This window comes from Monopterus albus, unplaced genomic scaffold (genome assembly GCF_001952655.1).
Source record: "Monopterus albus unplaced genomic scaffold, M_albus_1.0 scaffold126.1, whole genome shotgun sequence".
NCBI classification, from domain to species: Eukaryota; Metazoa; Chordata; class Actinopteri; order Synbranchiformes; family Synbranchidae; genus Monopterus; species Monopterus albus.
The window spans coordinates 3,113,831-3,130,768 of record NW_018128006.1 but is presented as its reverse complement, the minus strand read 5'-3'; the positions used below and the strand labels follow the sequence as shown (position 1 = coordinate 3,130,768).

At 38.4% G+C, this 16,938-nt stretch overlaps 1 protein-coding gene across 1 annotated transcript in view; it reads right to left on the bottom strand.

The window, feature by feature from the left end:
- Positions 1-519: 519 nt before the first annotated feature.
- ajap1 (adherens junctions associated protein 1) overlaps positions 520-16,938 on the bottom strand; it is a 45,193-nt gene continuing 28,774 nt past the window's right edge. Inside the window, exons 3-6 of the mRNA XM_020612504.1 lie at positions 4,532-4,619; positions 4,149-4,391; positions 1,895-2,027; positions 520-853 (exon numbers count right to left, since the gene is read on the bottom strand). Coding sequence (XP_020468160.1) covers positions 1,955-2,027; positions 4,149-4,391; positions 4,532-4,619 — 404 coding nt within the window. The 3' untranslated portion in view covers positions 520-853; positions 1,895-1,954. The remainder of the gene's footprint in view (positions 854-1,894; positions 2,028-4,148; positions 4,392-4,531; positions 4,620-16,938) is intronic.

The following is a 16,938-nucleotide window of genomic DNA, read 5'->3' as shown; positions in this document are numbered from 1 at the left end:
GCTATGGGATTCATTTAAACTGTGAGCTTGCACCACAGAAACCTTTTTGTTTATTATTCCATTAATCCAAATCAGATACAAATCTTAAATAATGAGCAGTTACTGTAGAGCGGGCGTTGAATTGGCTTGCATCAGGTATATTCAGATGGTTTTCTTTGTTATATCAGCTCAAGTGGGAGTATTTAATTAACAGTAGTGAATTCCAAGTGCTTCGAACCTCCACTGTTAGGGCTATGGCAGACTCTTCTGTGTAAAAAAAATAGACATAACTATTCTGTTTTTAAAATGGGACTGGTAGAAATGATATTTTAAAATCAACTGTTCAGTAAAGCATATACTGTTTTTCCCCATCTTCGTTCTTCTCCAACTAATAGAATAGTGCTTCATATAAATATCTTTCAAATTCTTTTGCGACACATTTTTAAAACTATTTCAAAACATATTGAAATACATTTGTAGCATTTTTTTAACTTTCACATTTCTTAAAAAACAAACAAACAAAAAGAGTTTGAGTCCATCTATTCAGGTTGTGGCACATAGTGGCATTATTGGCACATTGTTCGTAAATACAGTTCATCTTCTGCCCACAGCAGCTCCTTGGGTTTCTGTCTCAAATGTCAAATGTTTTCCTTGAGACATCTGTGACGTCCACAGTCTCATCCCACACATCCTGTAAATATTCTTATATATAATCTATATCTAAATGACTGCAAATACAGTATGGAGGGGCAACGTTTTGGCTGCTCTGCTTGTCATCTCTAGAAAAATAAATATCTTCACCAGTGTCCAAAGTGTGATCACACTATTTTTACAAAAGAAGTTGTTTTGTGTGTTTCTTGTTTCCAACTGGATCCTGTGAAGATGCGAGAACAAAATCACAATTACCCCTCATTGTGAGCCCAGTACAAAACAAGACAATCAGGATTCTCAAAGCTAGCATACTTTCCACTGACATCGAGGAGATTGATATTCGGCACTGGCCTGAAAAATATGCAACCCTGTGCTTTTCTCAAGTCAAAATAAACAGCAGTGCTGTATTAAAAACCTGTACTTTTAAGGCCTTCTGTAACATATACTTAAGTTTAAGAAGTACTTTAGATTTGTAAAGATGATAAGGGATCTTATTTCTTTCAAGACAGCATTCGGAGCACGCTGTGGAGAGCTGAGCTGAGTAAAGCCCCTTTCAGACATACACGGCATTCCATTAATTTGATGGCATCTGAACTTGTCAGCTTTATGACTGAATGAGCACCCTTAGCATAAAAATGATGTATGTCTGAAAGATAGAAAGCTGTCACTTTAACAGATTGATGATGCCGGAAATGTTACGTATCCCATGTTTGAAAAGGGCTCAAGATTAATTTTTGTGCAGACAATGGCAGGGCGCTGTCCTCTCATTACGCTACCTGCAGGCAATCTATTCCTTTTAAAATCTGGGTCAGTAGCAGATGTTACACCTCCCCTCAGGCTTCCAGCAACACTGTGGGGCCAGAGCATGTGTTTAACTTTCATGCTTTGAATTACAAATGCAGGTCATTCTAGCATATATCAGCCATGCATAAAAATGTGTCACAAGCCAAGTGAAAGTGCTCCTCTAACCCTAGAATTGTTCTAAACAATATGTGTCATAAATGTTAATGAGAATGCTCTAGATATGAAGAGTGAGAACATAGCTTATTAATACTGAGGTGGATATAAATGATTAGCTAGTCTGGATTTCACAAAGCTTTTTCCTCACTGCACAGAAAATGAAAAGGAACATAATCATGTCACAAATAACAAACATATGCCAAGTCCCCCTCTATGCCCAAAGTGGGGCAGCATCACTGTGGGGATCAAGGTGGCAATGACTCAGATGATGATTTGCAAGGGGACAAAGTGGCACTGTACCCACCAGAGTGTGAATTCAGAAAGTCTCTTCCACCCACAGGAAGTGAAGGAGGCCTTAAGCGTGTCAACAAGAGATCTCAAACCATTTCTCTGACACAAAGGCCACAGGAATCAGTTGTCTTTCGGTGGGGGAGGGCCTGTGGGAGGGCCATGCAAGAAGTTAGAACATTTGATGAAGAGGATTCAGTATGCTAGTTTATATCTGTCTTGTATATCATATTTATATTTAAAAAAAATTTTAATAGACACCATAGCTCCTCAAAGGCCTGATAATCTTCCTATTTAGCCTTTAGTGCCACAGTGAGCATGTTACCACTGGCTACACAGAAACACACAGAGATAATCACATATTGAGACCTTGACTGGGGATAAAAATCCTAGATGAATTAATATTATAGTAGCAGTGTTTTGCAAAATATAAAAAAAAGCCAGTAAAGATGTAGCCATCCTTCCATGATTTTAAAGGTGCATTAACTAAGTTATTTTTTTGCTGCTAGAGGGTCTGAAACTCAAAACAAACTGTTGTCTGTGGATGACTGGTTGGGACAAACTGTACAGACTGTAGCCACTGGTCCAAAGCTACCGCGAGCTCACTAATAAGTTCCATCTCTACGGCAATATTGCAGCAGCACAATGTCAAGTGATGAGGTTGACAGGACAGTCCCAAATGGGGCTAGCAAAGTACTAATGTTAATTGAAGCTTAGATTTATCCTAAATTAAAAAATATATTAATTCAGCACAAGGGTAAAATCACATCCATGCTACCAAAATGTTACCAGCAATGTTACCAAAAGAAACACATTAGCTTTAGATGCTAACTTATCCGGAAGGAAGAACAACACATCTGAATCCAAGTGGAGTCATTTGGCTGCTTTTAACCTTCTCCATCTCAAAAAGCCAAAGCAATGTTGATATGGGTTTTTACTCTTTCTTTGTCCCACTCTTTCTTTGTAAAGGAACAGCACCTCTTTAGTCTGGCAGCCACAGTTTTGTACTTTTAACTGCTTAGAACTCCTCTGTGACTGGCTAAAATGACTATCGCACTTCTTATAACCTTTGCTAGGTGGCAGGCAGAGCTAATATCCGGACTGACTATCAAAACAGAAGGTAGAGAAGCAGGAATAACAACAGAAGGCCTGTAGGCAGCAGAGTGTCATGGAGGTTGGTAGTAGAGCTGAGAGACATCACGTCCTGTCCCAATTTAACTCTATTTATCCAAAAATGTGTAAAATCTTAGTTAAAGCACCTTTAAATAAACGCATCCAGACACTTTGGTCTACTTACTCCAGATGAGTTATCCTATCCACAAGGTCAGCATAATGAATATGTTACAGGTTTTAGAAACAGAGCAAGTGTGACCATCTTTGCTGGCCTTGCAGCTTAGATGAATGTTACTGTTATCCACTCAGACAGTAAACGCGCTACCAAGCTTACTGTCACTCTACCCATATAATGACAGTTTAATACCACAATAGTCCAGATTCTATGTGAAACACACCTGCCTTGTCAGTTTAACTGCCTCTCCTCTGGTATAAAGCAGCAGAGGACTGGCTGAATTGGTAAATATGCTGTGTGCAGACTTTTTAAAATATATATGCAGTATATTTACAGTACCTAAGTACTGTTTCTTCCATTTGAAATGCTGTCAGAAAGATCAGTTAGACAGAAAATGCCACTGTAAAGGCTTCACATCCCACTGCCCTACATCTATGAACTGACTCATTACACAACAACCAAAATTAATGGTAGATTTATATTTCTGTGTGCAGCTTGAGTGCTCAGAGGGATAGTGTTCAGCCAGCACTCCAGGTGTCAGGCAGATGGACAAGGAATGAGGCGATGGACAGCAGTATTAAAAGCAACTAATTGGTGGGTGGATTTGCTCCAACAAACCACTAACTGAAACTGACTGCTTCCAAGTAGCAACACAAGGAGGGAGAAGAGTTTGAGGACTGATCATCTGTATATTTTATCTTTTTAATGCTTTATAATTTCATGCATCAAGTTATCACATTGATTCTTGCATGAAAACATTTTTATAAGGAAAAGGGTAGACATTTATTTATTAACCCATTTAAAATTGATCTAATGCAACTTTTCAGCGAGGATATTTAGGCTATTAGACTTTAGTAACAGTCATGGTAATAACTGTAGTGGACGCAGACATTGTAAAGGTATTTAATGGTATGGATTCCCGGTGCTGACTAGTTGAAGAGATCTTATACTAACAGCAATAAACAGTCCTGGGCCAGCGTACCTGTTGCCGTTGTAGGCAGTCTTGTAGACAGGTGTCTGCTGGATCATCTCATCAGTGTAGATGGGCACGGCAGTCCGAACACACTCATGCGAGCACTGCAGACTGTCATTGTAGGCAGTGAATATGTCCACCTTGCTCGGTACCCGGGCTGGGGTGAAGTCTGTCAGGTTTTGGCAACTTTCTTCCTGCTGGTGGATCTTGCGCTGATGGCTATTGTGGCGACCATTTCCCGACTGTGCACAGCTACAAAAACACGCACCAAAGACAAGAAACAAACATAAAATCATACCTTGTATCTCTGATCATCTACAAAGATGTCTGACCAGCAGTGAGGTTCTACAGTTAATCTCTTTATGAGTAAAAAGTAAAGGAATCTTTCCTACCAGTTTTTAAGGACAAGTGTTGTGATCAAGGCTGCGATGACCATAATGAGTGACACAGTGATTGTGATTATCTGGTGAACTGCCAAACCTGCCAAAAAAATAAACAGAAATAAACACAAGAGCAAAGAAGTACAGCCATTTTGTGGAGGAAATTGTTTCACTCTTGTTGTTTACAGCAGCCTGCCATGCACTTCACTTCTCTTTTATTGTACTGTACAAACTGCACTGGACTGTACAAACCCACTGCACTCTGCAAAATATCAAGTGCATCTCACTTAGAAAAAATAGAGGGTGACAGCTTGGAACAATTTAGGTCTTCAGTAAGTGTTGACATTGTGACATTGGTGACATTGTCATCCACTGCTATTCCAAATTAAAAGAGAGATCAATTATTCCATTACAGCACATCCAAATATAATGGACAGCTAAGTTCAAGTCTAATGTTTCTCCCAAGTGCTTATGAAAATGATTGTCTAATTATACATCCAAATTGATATTCTGTATGTTTAGCTTAGTATTTTTGAATGTACTAATCCAATGTATACTACTGTAAGTCCAAACTCTTTTTATTACACTTACTCATCACAGTTCATGTTTTTCAGTAGATTTTGCCCTAAGGCTTTTATTTAAACATTAAATTCAAGCACATGATGTCATATGGTATATCAAATAAAATATTTGATCCTGACAGTCTGACTGCTTTGAAAAAGGGAGTCATATAAATGCACATACAGTGCCTATAAAAAGTATTCACCCCCTTGGATGTTTCACCCTTTTACTGGTTTTATGAATCAATCATGGTCAATATAATTTGTCTTTTTTGACAAAAAAAGGTGACCGTTTTTTTTTGTCAAAAAAGACAAATTATATTGACCATGATTGATATATAAAATCAATAAAAGGGTAAAACATCCAAGGGAGTGAACACTTTTTATCGGCATTGTACATAAATACCGAAACATTAAAACGTGTTTGATAGGGCAATAAATGAATTATCACACTATTTTTAATCATTTTAAATTGATACATTTAAAGCATTTTTAGCTGTTACATATTTTAACAATTATAGAATTTAAAAATGTTTAAATGCCAAAACATAAGACATATTTGCTAAAAGCATTTTGAAGTAAAGTGCTAAAGTTAGTTATATAGTTAGAACAATATCAAATTTGTTATCACCACCTTAAAAATGTCAACAGGCCCTGGCAATTGTGTTAGAGAACAGCATTTATTTAGGACTGTTTTTGGTCATCTGTAAATATTGGACTGAATGTAAGTTCAATATTCATTTTCTTTTTGGCTCGGATTTGGTCTCCACCTCCTAAAAAAAAGTTAGCTGACACTTTTGCTGTAAAATTCTTCATTATGTTAATTAATGGTATCTGTCTGCTGCTTCTTTCTGGGTATGTACAAATGTTAAAAATAGGCTAAAATGTTCCATAGAGCTGAGGGAAACTGTAAAGGTGGTGACCGTTCCCAGTGAGCATGTCACTATATCATTTTCACATATTAATATGATTCATTGTAAATATAAAACAGTGAGTAATGTTTTAGGGCATTTAGGGTAGATTTGTTTCAGTATTCATTTAGTAACACAATGATCTGCCTCTAGTAAATGTATCTGAATGACAGTAAACAGTAAACAACTCCAGTCAGAACTTCCTCACAGTCCACAAGCTCACAGTGTAAACAGATTTAATTTGGTTGAGAAAATGATATTTCGTATAGATGGGATCCTCTATATTTTATAAACACTCAGTAGTCAGTAGAGAATAACCTCATGTAAGGATTGGTGCATTTCACTGATTTTTGTCTTGTGATTCACAGGCTATAAACCCACCAATCTCTGTAGAATCATTAAACAAATCAGAACAAATAAAACCACATACTTTCATACACTTTAATGACATCTTCCAGGTAATTGGTTTACAGACTTGTTTTGCTAAGCCATAAAATGTATTTAAAAAGTACTTTTTTGGGGCATTTTGCCTTTATATATTATTATGTTCAAAGTGGGTAGCAGAGGAGAAGACTTGCAACAAAGGTCAACAGTCAGACTCAAACTACTGATGTCATGTAGATACTGTGCTTGAGTAGACAGTACACCACATGTAACCATTGTATTGGGGCATCCAACTGTGTAGCATTTAAGTGTTCTTTAAATGGGGCATTTTGCTTATGTGCTGCACCTTAACCAGTTTGCAGATTTGAGGGTGGGTTAAATGTTCTCTGCTTGGTCTTTGTGTTGTGTTTCACTGATACACAAAAGCACTGTTCTTATTTAGACTCTTAAGACTCCCATGTGTGCTGATCTTTTGCTTTTGCCACAGGACAGTAATCCACAAACACAATTGTGGTACATGTCTAAAGTGAGGATTAGTGCGAGTCTAGTGCACTGTACTGTATGGTTAGTGTATTTTGAATGTGTGTGGGTGAGTGATAGCGCATGTGAGTGAGTAGGACACAATGACACACTGCAGCAAGTGACATGCTGCAGAAGTGGAAAAAAAAAAAAGAACAAAAAGCTGTCATGATGAAAATGCCCACATGGGCCTTATACATCTCACCTCTCCATCAGCCAGCTGCCTAGCTGCTGATCCAAGCCAATTTGTCTTCAGGAAGGTTCAAAAGGAAGTGCTGCTCGGTTATTTTTGAAAAGTACATAGCCTCTCCTTTGCCTGCCTGCTGCTTAGACAGCCTCCTCTTGGATAATAAACTTCTGTGGGCAGGGCCGTGCAAAATGCAGGCCGGGTCAACCTTGGATTAATGATATTTCCAACTGACTCAGGGAAGCCTTACCTTCCCGGCGCAATCAGTGTCCCTTGCCATGGCAAAGGCACATTAACTTATATTCTTGCATTTTCCCTCACACCCCCTCTCTATTCTCCATCTCCCTTGTTCAGTTTAAAGGCTGTTAACTTTAAAGTGCTCATCAGTCTAAGTTCAGACGTAATAGCCCCTGACCTTGATCAGTGCCTGAGGTCTCTGCTGAGAATTGTTTGATTTCACATTGATGTCAAATGAAAGGGGACATGCCCCAGTCAGTAGATTTCAAGTCAAAAGCTGCACATAAACACCATAACTGATTGCTACAGGGTTGGATTGCATTGTGCCCCTCCCTCCTCAGGACACTCCACTGCCCAGGTGAGGTAAGCAAGTTAACCCTATGAGTAAATTACAAATAGTCATAACATGCATGCAACCACCACTTGACAAATGTGATATCAGTAAACACACTATGCATGTTTATCTGCCTTGACTGTAATCAGACGGTCTGTAAGTTTACTTCAGGCTACCATTTAGGGACAGAAACAAATACATACTTTCCTTGTATTGTTTTTTTAATGCGACAAATGAAGTCACAAACAGTCCAACAGTACAAACACCAACATTACGTATATTATGAACTCATTATTCAGGGCAGTACGTTTAAGGGTGCTGGGTTATGGAATAACAGAGCCGGTGATGGGTGACAAATCTGAGTGCAGAGGACAGTTCTATTTTCATCTAAAGCTCCCAGTTGGAGGAATGAAAATTTGGGCTAAAACTCATTGTGTCCTGGCAGTCAGGCTGAAAAATCACCTTTGGCAGTCACCTTGCTTTTGAGATACCCTGTTTTGTTTGGTCAAATCACTGCCAAACAAAGAGAAGCTCAGAGGGAGATAGATAGAGAGAGAAAGGGACAGAAAAGTAGAAGGGGCAGAAAGGAATACAGAGATGAAGGGGCAGTTAGCTCTGTGGCAGCAGGATTTGAGCCCCCACCAATGCTCGCAGAAAGAAATAAATGAGATTTTTCTACTTCTCGACCATGACAGTTTGATGAACATGTCAATGAAAAGCACTGCGGTTGAAATCTCCCTTTGCTACTTTTAAGATCTGCTGCTTCAATGGCAAAACTCCGTGTAGTGTCAATAAATGTGAAGAGCAGGAAACGCCTGGTATAGCACTGCAAAAGCTCGGCAGTATGGGTTGAGTCACTGTGACATCTTTATTATCTCTGTATTGTCAGGCTTAATGCATTAAAGATGCATTAGTAATCTGTAAAACTTTGTGGTTCCCCTCAGCACTACACAGCTTTTCAGCTTAATGAGTTTTTTTTTTACTATAAGACCTGTTACCCAGTGGTGGAAGAAGAACTCAGATCACTGTAAAAGTAGCACCACAGTGTAAAAATACTCTGCTACAAGTAAAAGTCCTGCACTCAAACTGTTACTTAAGTAAAAGTACAAAGTATTAGCATGATTGCTGATGCATTGTGTTAATCACATTTAATGTTGCAGCCGGTAAAGGGGGAGCTAGTTTTAACAAGCTCATATGCTTATAATTTGAAGTACTTTATATACTACTGGGTATCTTGTGAATTTGTCGCCAGAGATTAATAAACTTTTATGAATATGCTGTCATTTTTATATTAATCTGGTTATGAAAAGTAACTAGTAACTTTCCTAATATATACTCTAAAATAAGGACGCAAGTGTCTTAAACAAGACTGTTATTTGCTAATGTTGGTGATGTTTATATGTAAGCATCATAATGAAACCAACAAAGAAGCACCGATAGCTCCCTCTATATGGAAATACTATTTAAAATTTAGAAATGCAAACACGAGTTTAGTTGTGGTTAAGAACCTGATAGGTCAGCAGTAGCTTAAACTGTTATTTCCACACCAAATACCTGCAATATATCCACAATAAGTGATTTTCCTTTTCATTAAAAAATATAAGAAACTCATTTTACCAGTTTCAAAAGCAGACAACAGATTTGTCACAGCAGACATTTTTCTTGTCATAGCACAAAAGAGCACAGGTGTTACTAATAAAATTAATGGGGGTTCTGTTCAAGTATCACAGTAAGCCAGCTCTGACAATAAAGCAGCTAAATTTAATTCAGCCATCATCAGTTTTATTATTTAGACTGTCTCTTTTCCTGCAGTGGCTTGTAAAAAAAAAAAAAAAAAAAAATCAACTGTGGAAACATCCTATTGGTTAAATATATAAGTACACAAAAGTTACAGGAGTATATTACCGGAATGTATTTTCTTACCCTGCCTGAACACATGCTATATGGACTCCATGAATAAACTGTCTCTTAATAAAAATGATATAGGGTCATATTCAAATTGTCATGACAGACTATAATGCAGATTTAAAAAATAATTACATATACTGATTACCAAAATAATGTACTTGTGGACTTATGTTCCTTGTAAATATAACAGAGTACATATTATTGGAGCCAGCCATAACATTTAGCCAGAGACAGTCCCTCCTTGGTATGCAATCATCTCTACTGCAGTTTTTGAACCTTCTTAACTCCTGAATTGTCTATTTGCAATTTACATGCTGAATTATGTGACAACATTTAAGCTGCAGGCAGTTTGTCCTCTGAGAAATGCCCTATGTAACAATGCAATAACAAAGCAATTCTGGACAACTGATGAGGAAAAGACGATGACTATTTAATTGCCATACATGCATGTATGAGCTATTGTCAGTGGTGAGGGTCTTCAGCTGTGTGTATTATTGACCATGTTTATGAAGCAGGAAGCTCTATCAAACATACATTGCAAAGAGACATTTAGAGCTAATGGTGCCTAAACCCACTTAGTGCTGACTTAAAAGCTCTGGGAAGATGTGGGAAAGGCCCCTCATTTGTAAAGCAGAGTTGCAGCTTACAGAGGTTGAGCCACCTCACTCCCACGCACTACACAGCACACTGTATGGGCATTTTCAATACACACTAAAACACTGCGTGTGATCCTTCCAAGATTGTCACTCCCACATCCAGAGACCTGAACAGGAGAGGGTGGGGGAAGACTTCAAAGGTGTCCTGCTGATGGTTTGGAATCGCTAGCTAACGTGGGCGTCAAAGTGCCAATCTTAGCTGTCACCGAGTAATCTAAAACACTTACTGAAGAAGAGGGTGCTGAGAGAGAAGAGCAGGACAGAGAAAGAGGAGGGGAAAGTTGAAGAGGTAGCGATCGGAAACGATTACTCTACATGTCTTTTCTCTCGATGTCAAAGGCATTGCTGTATTATTCAGTTAGGCTCAATGGCCAGTGCTAGAATAGCCAAAAAAAGGGGGTAGCCAGAGTATTGTGCTTCAGTGATGGAATCCTCTGCAGAGGGATACACTTCTCTTGTATGCCTGCCTGTATTAGGAACAGTTGGGAACACACACATCCTTTTAACAGTCACATGAAAATGACTGCAATTTTCAGGTGGGTGTAAAATGGCATTGCTACCAAGGCAGCTTCAATCAACCATCCTGAATTCTGTGTGCTGTCATGTCGGTGACAGGAGGCATTTGTTCCAAACAAAAGCTTAGCTGAGCTGTTTAGCAGGTGAATGGACTCCAAAACACATCGTGCTCTTTCAGTGTTTTTGAGGCCAGCTCATTCTCTCCGGCTTTCCTGTCAAGCAACACTGTGTCATTTTTGAACAAAAGCGAGAATCTCTCAAAAGCTAAACTAAATAAGATCACATTGAAAGGAGATCATATTAAATTCTGTCCCATCCCTTCTGATTGACAGAACAATATCCTATATTTAAGTTGTCTCAGTCAGCATCTGCATTTCTCTTCCTTCAGGCAGATGTGTTAAGCCATGAAGACAGAGCTGAGGGGTGGGGAAACAGAAAGTGAAACATCATCTGCCCCCTACCTCCCAATCTCCTCTTGGCTGAGTTTTCTGTAAATGAGGGAAACAGGTCTGACTCTGTATGCCTGTCACCAGCCATCAGCATTCATGTCCAGATTTAACACTGAAGAAAAAGAGATTCACTTTAACCCATTTTACTGAGAGTCAATACAGAGAGTAATGGCAAAAATTTCAGATTACCATGGTAACTGCTGGGAAACGTGGTTTCTCTCTGGCTCTATGTATCTCTCATTATTCAAGAGGCTGTATTGTACACCTCTACAGGTCTGGCACAGGTCAAAAATGACAATGTTCACTGAGCTTGCTTCTTTAAAAATAGATTCCTGAGACACTTGACTTACATTTTGCAGGTGCTCACTTTGCTCTTCATTGGATTAAGACTCGCCTATTTACTACATTCATTTAACCCTTCGCTCTCGTCACTGTACCAGAGTCAAATTCTTTGTGTCCAACACATATTCCCAATAAAGCTGATTCTGAATTCTCGTACTGTAATGTGAATTGTTGCCAGATGAATCTATGTATTTTAAATATCTACTAACCCCTAAAGCAGATGTCATATTTTATTTTAAACATCCACTAAACGTGTTTCAGAAAGCCACATGACAAATCTGTATAAGGCTTTACCTGTAATACCTTTCGCTTTCTCCAAAAAACTCTCATGCCGTCTACCACAGCCCAAGTTATCAGTAGCGACTTAACTGACTGTAGTTTTAATCATCTCATATCCATAATGGAGCTGACAGCTCCATCTGCATAGCGTAGGAGTGGGGTCACAGATACTAGCAGCACAATCACCAAGAACAATCAGTGAGCATCTGGAAGCAACACAGTTATAACCACCCTCTCTCCCACCTTGTCCCACTCCCCCTCATCTGACACCTCTTGTATGATGGCCAGGGTGTTATGCGAGCAGCATCAACTACTATAAGGGCTGCAACATCACTAACTCCTATTAAAAGTGACTGAGATTTGCAAGATAAACTCTGATGTTAAGTATCTACACTGATGTTACACAGACCATTAAACAGAAAATGTAACCAGACTGTCGATGGCTACTTACAGCTATGGCCAGTGACCTACCATGTTTTCAATAAAAGATGGTGCCCAATGACAGACTTGCAGCACCTAAGGCTGTAAGTCATTACGCTTCAACTGCGGCTTGTGTGGGTGGACAATTGACACTGACATTTGGAAAACTGTGCATGAATTTAGTGCAAAAAGGAAGATGTTCATTAGACAGAGCAGGTAAATGGTATTTGCTAAAGTCCTTTTTAAATGGTTATGAGCAACATTAATTTCTGTATTCTGGAAACAAGGTTGTGGAAACTCAGATCTAAGACATTATTCTTTGTTATGAAAGTTTACTTTTCATCTGTCTTTTTTATGCCTTTTCAGTTGAATTAGTTTTGCGCCATTTCTTTGACATATATCCTCTTTTACATCATGTGCTGCACTCATTTATATCTCACTAAAATCAGGTTAAAATGTTATTTGCAAAAAATAAAAAAATAAAAAAATGGCAGTAATATTACTTATTGCAGTGTTGAGACACAATGACCCCAGGAGAAGCGCCCTCACCCAAACAGCCCCTATTACTTAGATGGTAATATTGTGAATGTAATGAGTAAATGAACGAGTGTCTGGATATGGTGAAATTCTTCTAAACTGTGATAAAAACAGGTACTTTAGTGAGGAGAATGATCAGATTCTACCAGTTGATCTAAAATATGTGCTTACTGTGTGAAAAAAAAAACATGACTTAATGTGAGGAGACATTTCATTTCAGGAGGTGGGATACTTTTCCAGTGTGCTCTGAAGCTTGCATTTCTAGGTTTGTTTCCATATTCATGTTCAGACAGGTACAACAGGCTGTCAAGGATGCATGATCACTTGACTCATTAATGATTACACTGGACTACAGTCAAGCAGGACACTTCTGAACACTGTTCACTGTTTACTTCTATTGTATTAGAGAAAAATGGATTTTCATATTAGTTCCTCCCCTTCTCTTTGCCTCCTTACATAAACAAACACCAGCATCCTCGTTTGACAGTGATGCGCACACACACTCCCACACACAGCATGAGATGATTATGGTCATGATACACATATGCCATATGAGGCTGAGACAAAGCACACTGATGCTTGCATTTGTGCTGAGTGCCTACAGTATTCATGAGTCATAGTGAATTAGTCCATGCAGCCCATTTATACATGGGTCAGTGCACATTTTCTGAACTGCACTGGTGGAAGCCTTTATGTGAAATTGTAAGGAGCCTTTTTCCCCTAGGAACATACTCTAATTTAATTGTTTAAGGAAACACAATTAGGTCACCTACAGGTCAGACCCTACATTTTGTCCAGTACAAGGCTGTCATGGGCCCCATCTTCACAATGTTCTCGTTATAATCCACAGTAAAACAATAATAAATCTTTATCACAGCTCTGTATTAAATGTACACCCTATGAGCCAACATACTATTTCTATATCAGCACTTTAAGATTGCACTTTGTTTCAAGTGCTGTAGTTGGGGTCTTTCAAAGGTTTATTATAAGCTGAAGTGTTTCTGCTTGAGATGGTGGATGAGAAAGACAAAAAGGCTGTGAGACACAGAGCAGCGTACATGCAGACTGATACTCTGACAACTGCGAATAATCAAATAGCGCAGACTTACAGCAGCATAATTTGGATATTTCATTATTAACGTTATAAATTGTGTAAACATAATATTGCAACTGAAAGTATCCCAGGTCACACCAGGCAAAAATCACCTGACAACATGTTTTGAGCCCTTCCCTGCTTGTATTCAGCTGATCAAACTGGAATGTGTCGGGACTGTTGTGAAAATAAATATGTCTTAATCATTATCCTAAGACAGTCATCACAGTTAAGCCTGAAGAATGACAAGACACACCAATGGAAAGAAAGCCATATGCTGCACAGTAGCCACTAAACAGCTGGTGGCAAATGCATACAATTTGCATGAAAGTAAACATACATAATTCATATACAGTGTTTACACCGATTATGCACTTTTAAGTGTAATACATCTCAATTATCAGGACACCGAGTGCACAGGCACCAACCTAACTCCTACTCTCACAGTTAACCTTAAATGGAAGTTGACATCCCTGTATTTAAATCTATTTGGAGATGAACCAGATTCATAATGATTGGTCTAGAGTAGCCCTTTGTTTTAAGCACTGACATATGACATGTTGTAATGCAGTAGCCTTACTGACTGATGGCAGAGGCAGATACAATATGTTATGTTAGGAATTTACTGTAAATTTGGATGACACTATCATTCGTTTTCCCATGAAAATCTAAATCATGCTTGTCCCACTTGAAGAAAATTTGTTTTTGAATTGTACTGAATACATGCTGTAATATCACAAGATACAAGCCAAAATCTAGGTGTGGTAAATTGTTAATGTCTGATTAGCACTTTACTCTGATTAAGATGATCTGTTTAAGTGTTTCCATTAATTTACCCCAATCTAAATTGGTATTAATGTGCCTAATATGATTGCAATCTATTCTTAAATATCCTCAAAGACAAAACAGGAGGGATAACAATAAGGGAGAGTGAAAGAGTGAAGTACCTCTCTGTAGGTAATAGTTTAATTCATCAGCAATCCAATGCTGTGCCATTGGTGTGGTAATTACAGTATATCTTTCCTTGGGGCCATTATAAGCCAGACATGGGTTAATGTGTTGTGAAGGCAAAGAAACATTTTCTCCTGCAGCTAAGCACTTGGGCTTTGCTTCAAAAACTGATTCTATTCATCTGCCCTGATGAGACACAGTCTGCTTTTTGATACAATAATGTGCATCCAATCGGGGCACTTTGACTTTTTTATTTCTTCATCAGCTTTTAGTTAGCATTGGTGACTGATTTCCTCCAGGATACAATATCAAGGCATTATTTTAAATCACAGGTGCTCTTACGCTCACTTCCCAATCATGAGAAAGTGAAGAGAACACAACAACGCTGACAAGACAATTACCTGCTGCCTTTTTATTTCACATTCACTATGTACACTTCAGTCAGCACCGTACCACAATTATTTATGCTACTAACACTAAAACGTACTTTTCTAGTCATTTTTGTTGCAGCAGAAGAATGAGCATTTCTTTTTTTAATGCAAACGGCGAGGCTATGGTAATATCAGCTACAATATCCAGGCTTGCTTGTGGACCCAGTCCAGGACCTAGTATTGCTTATATTTATAATCTGAATACTGGAATCATATAAAATGATTAAAAACAGTTATTAACAAAATTAATGCCAGCCATGGAGCTAAAAGTCTTAAACTGTGGCTGTCAGACTGAAGAGGTCACGTTCTTTTACACAGAGAGAGTGGGACAAAGAAAAAAGCAAAAACCAGTTTGGCTTTTTGAGCCAAATGATTAAAATTTGATTCATATGTGGCTTCTTCCTTCTGGATGTGTCAGCGGTAAAGTAAATGTGTTTGTTTTAGTAACATTAGAGACCTAGCATGGTCATGAGTTTACCTTTGTGGTGAATTAATATGATTTTCATTTCGGACTAATCTGAGCTTTGTATAGCGTTAGTGCTTTGTGTCACATTAGCAGTAACCAGAGCATTTTACTGGATTGCCAAATATGTCTGTTAGTCAGCTAACGCTAGCTTTGGACTGGAGGCTGTCTTTTGTATAGTTTTCTCACAACCAGGCATCCATAGTTTGTTGTTGCTAGGAAAAAGGACGGGACAGGAGGGGCAATTAGCAGTTGCTATCAGTTTGTTTTGACCCTCTCAGCTGAAAAGAGTTTAGGCAGAGTAGCTTTAAACTGTATATATGTACAGTAGGACCACCAAACACAAATACATAGCACAGCTCTACACACTCCAAAAAATGTGTTCACCACAATTCTCCAAACACAAGTCAAGTACCTGGAGTGAAATCATTAAAAACACATTAAAAGTATGAAAATACCAGAATGAATTGATTTGTAAATTTTGCTTGAGTTCATAATTGACCTAAAATAGATATTTTGTTCAGGACTTCTGCTGGACATGTATTGTCACATTCCTCTGTGCCTTGAAACAGTTTTCATTGTGAGTAAGAGGTGGCCAAGGACTTTCGATCACTCTTGCTGTTTGCTGCTTAATTTAATGACATTTACATTAATGCATCAAAAGGGAAAGCTTCAATTAGTGTAGTGCATAAGTTGTTAAACATGACTTATGTTTTATGACAACTTGTATGGTCCATTTAAAAAGCAATTTTCCTCATGGACTTAATGAAATGGTAAATCTAATATGCCTGGTTGGAAGGTTTGTGTGTCCACAGCACAGAGGGACTGTCCATAAAATTCACATAAGTCCATGTACAGAATTTCAGGCATGAGAGCCACAATATGCTCAAGGACATTCTTTATGAGCTAGGTGATATTTTCCCATGTTGCAGTATCATATTAATTAAAGTAGATCATTGCTCTGGATCACTGGTCATGTGTGACAGTGTAGGTTATAGTTTGCCATTAGGTGTCAACATGACTAGAGGAAACAGATAGGAGAAAACATACGTATATATATGTGTGTGTTTGTGTGTGTGTGTGTGTGTGTGTGTGTGTTAATGAGCTATTTACCTCCATTTTCTGCCAATTGCCTGTGCATTGTCATGACAGTTGGGGCTTTTTTTCGTGCCAGTGCACTGACCAGCATAAGCAATCTGACAGTTTGGTAATGTCCTGACCTTGAAATTCGCTTTGTGTACT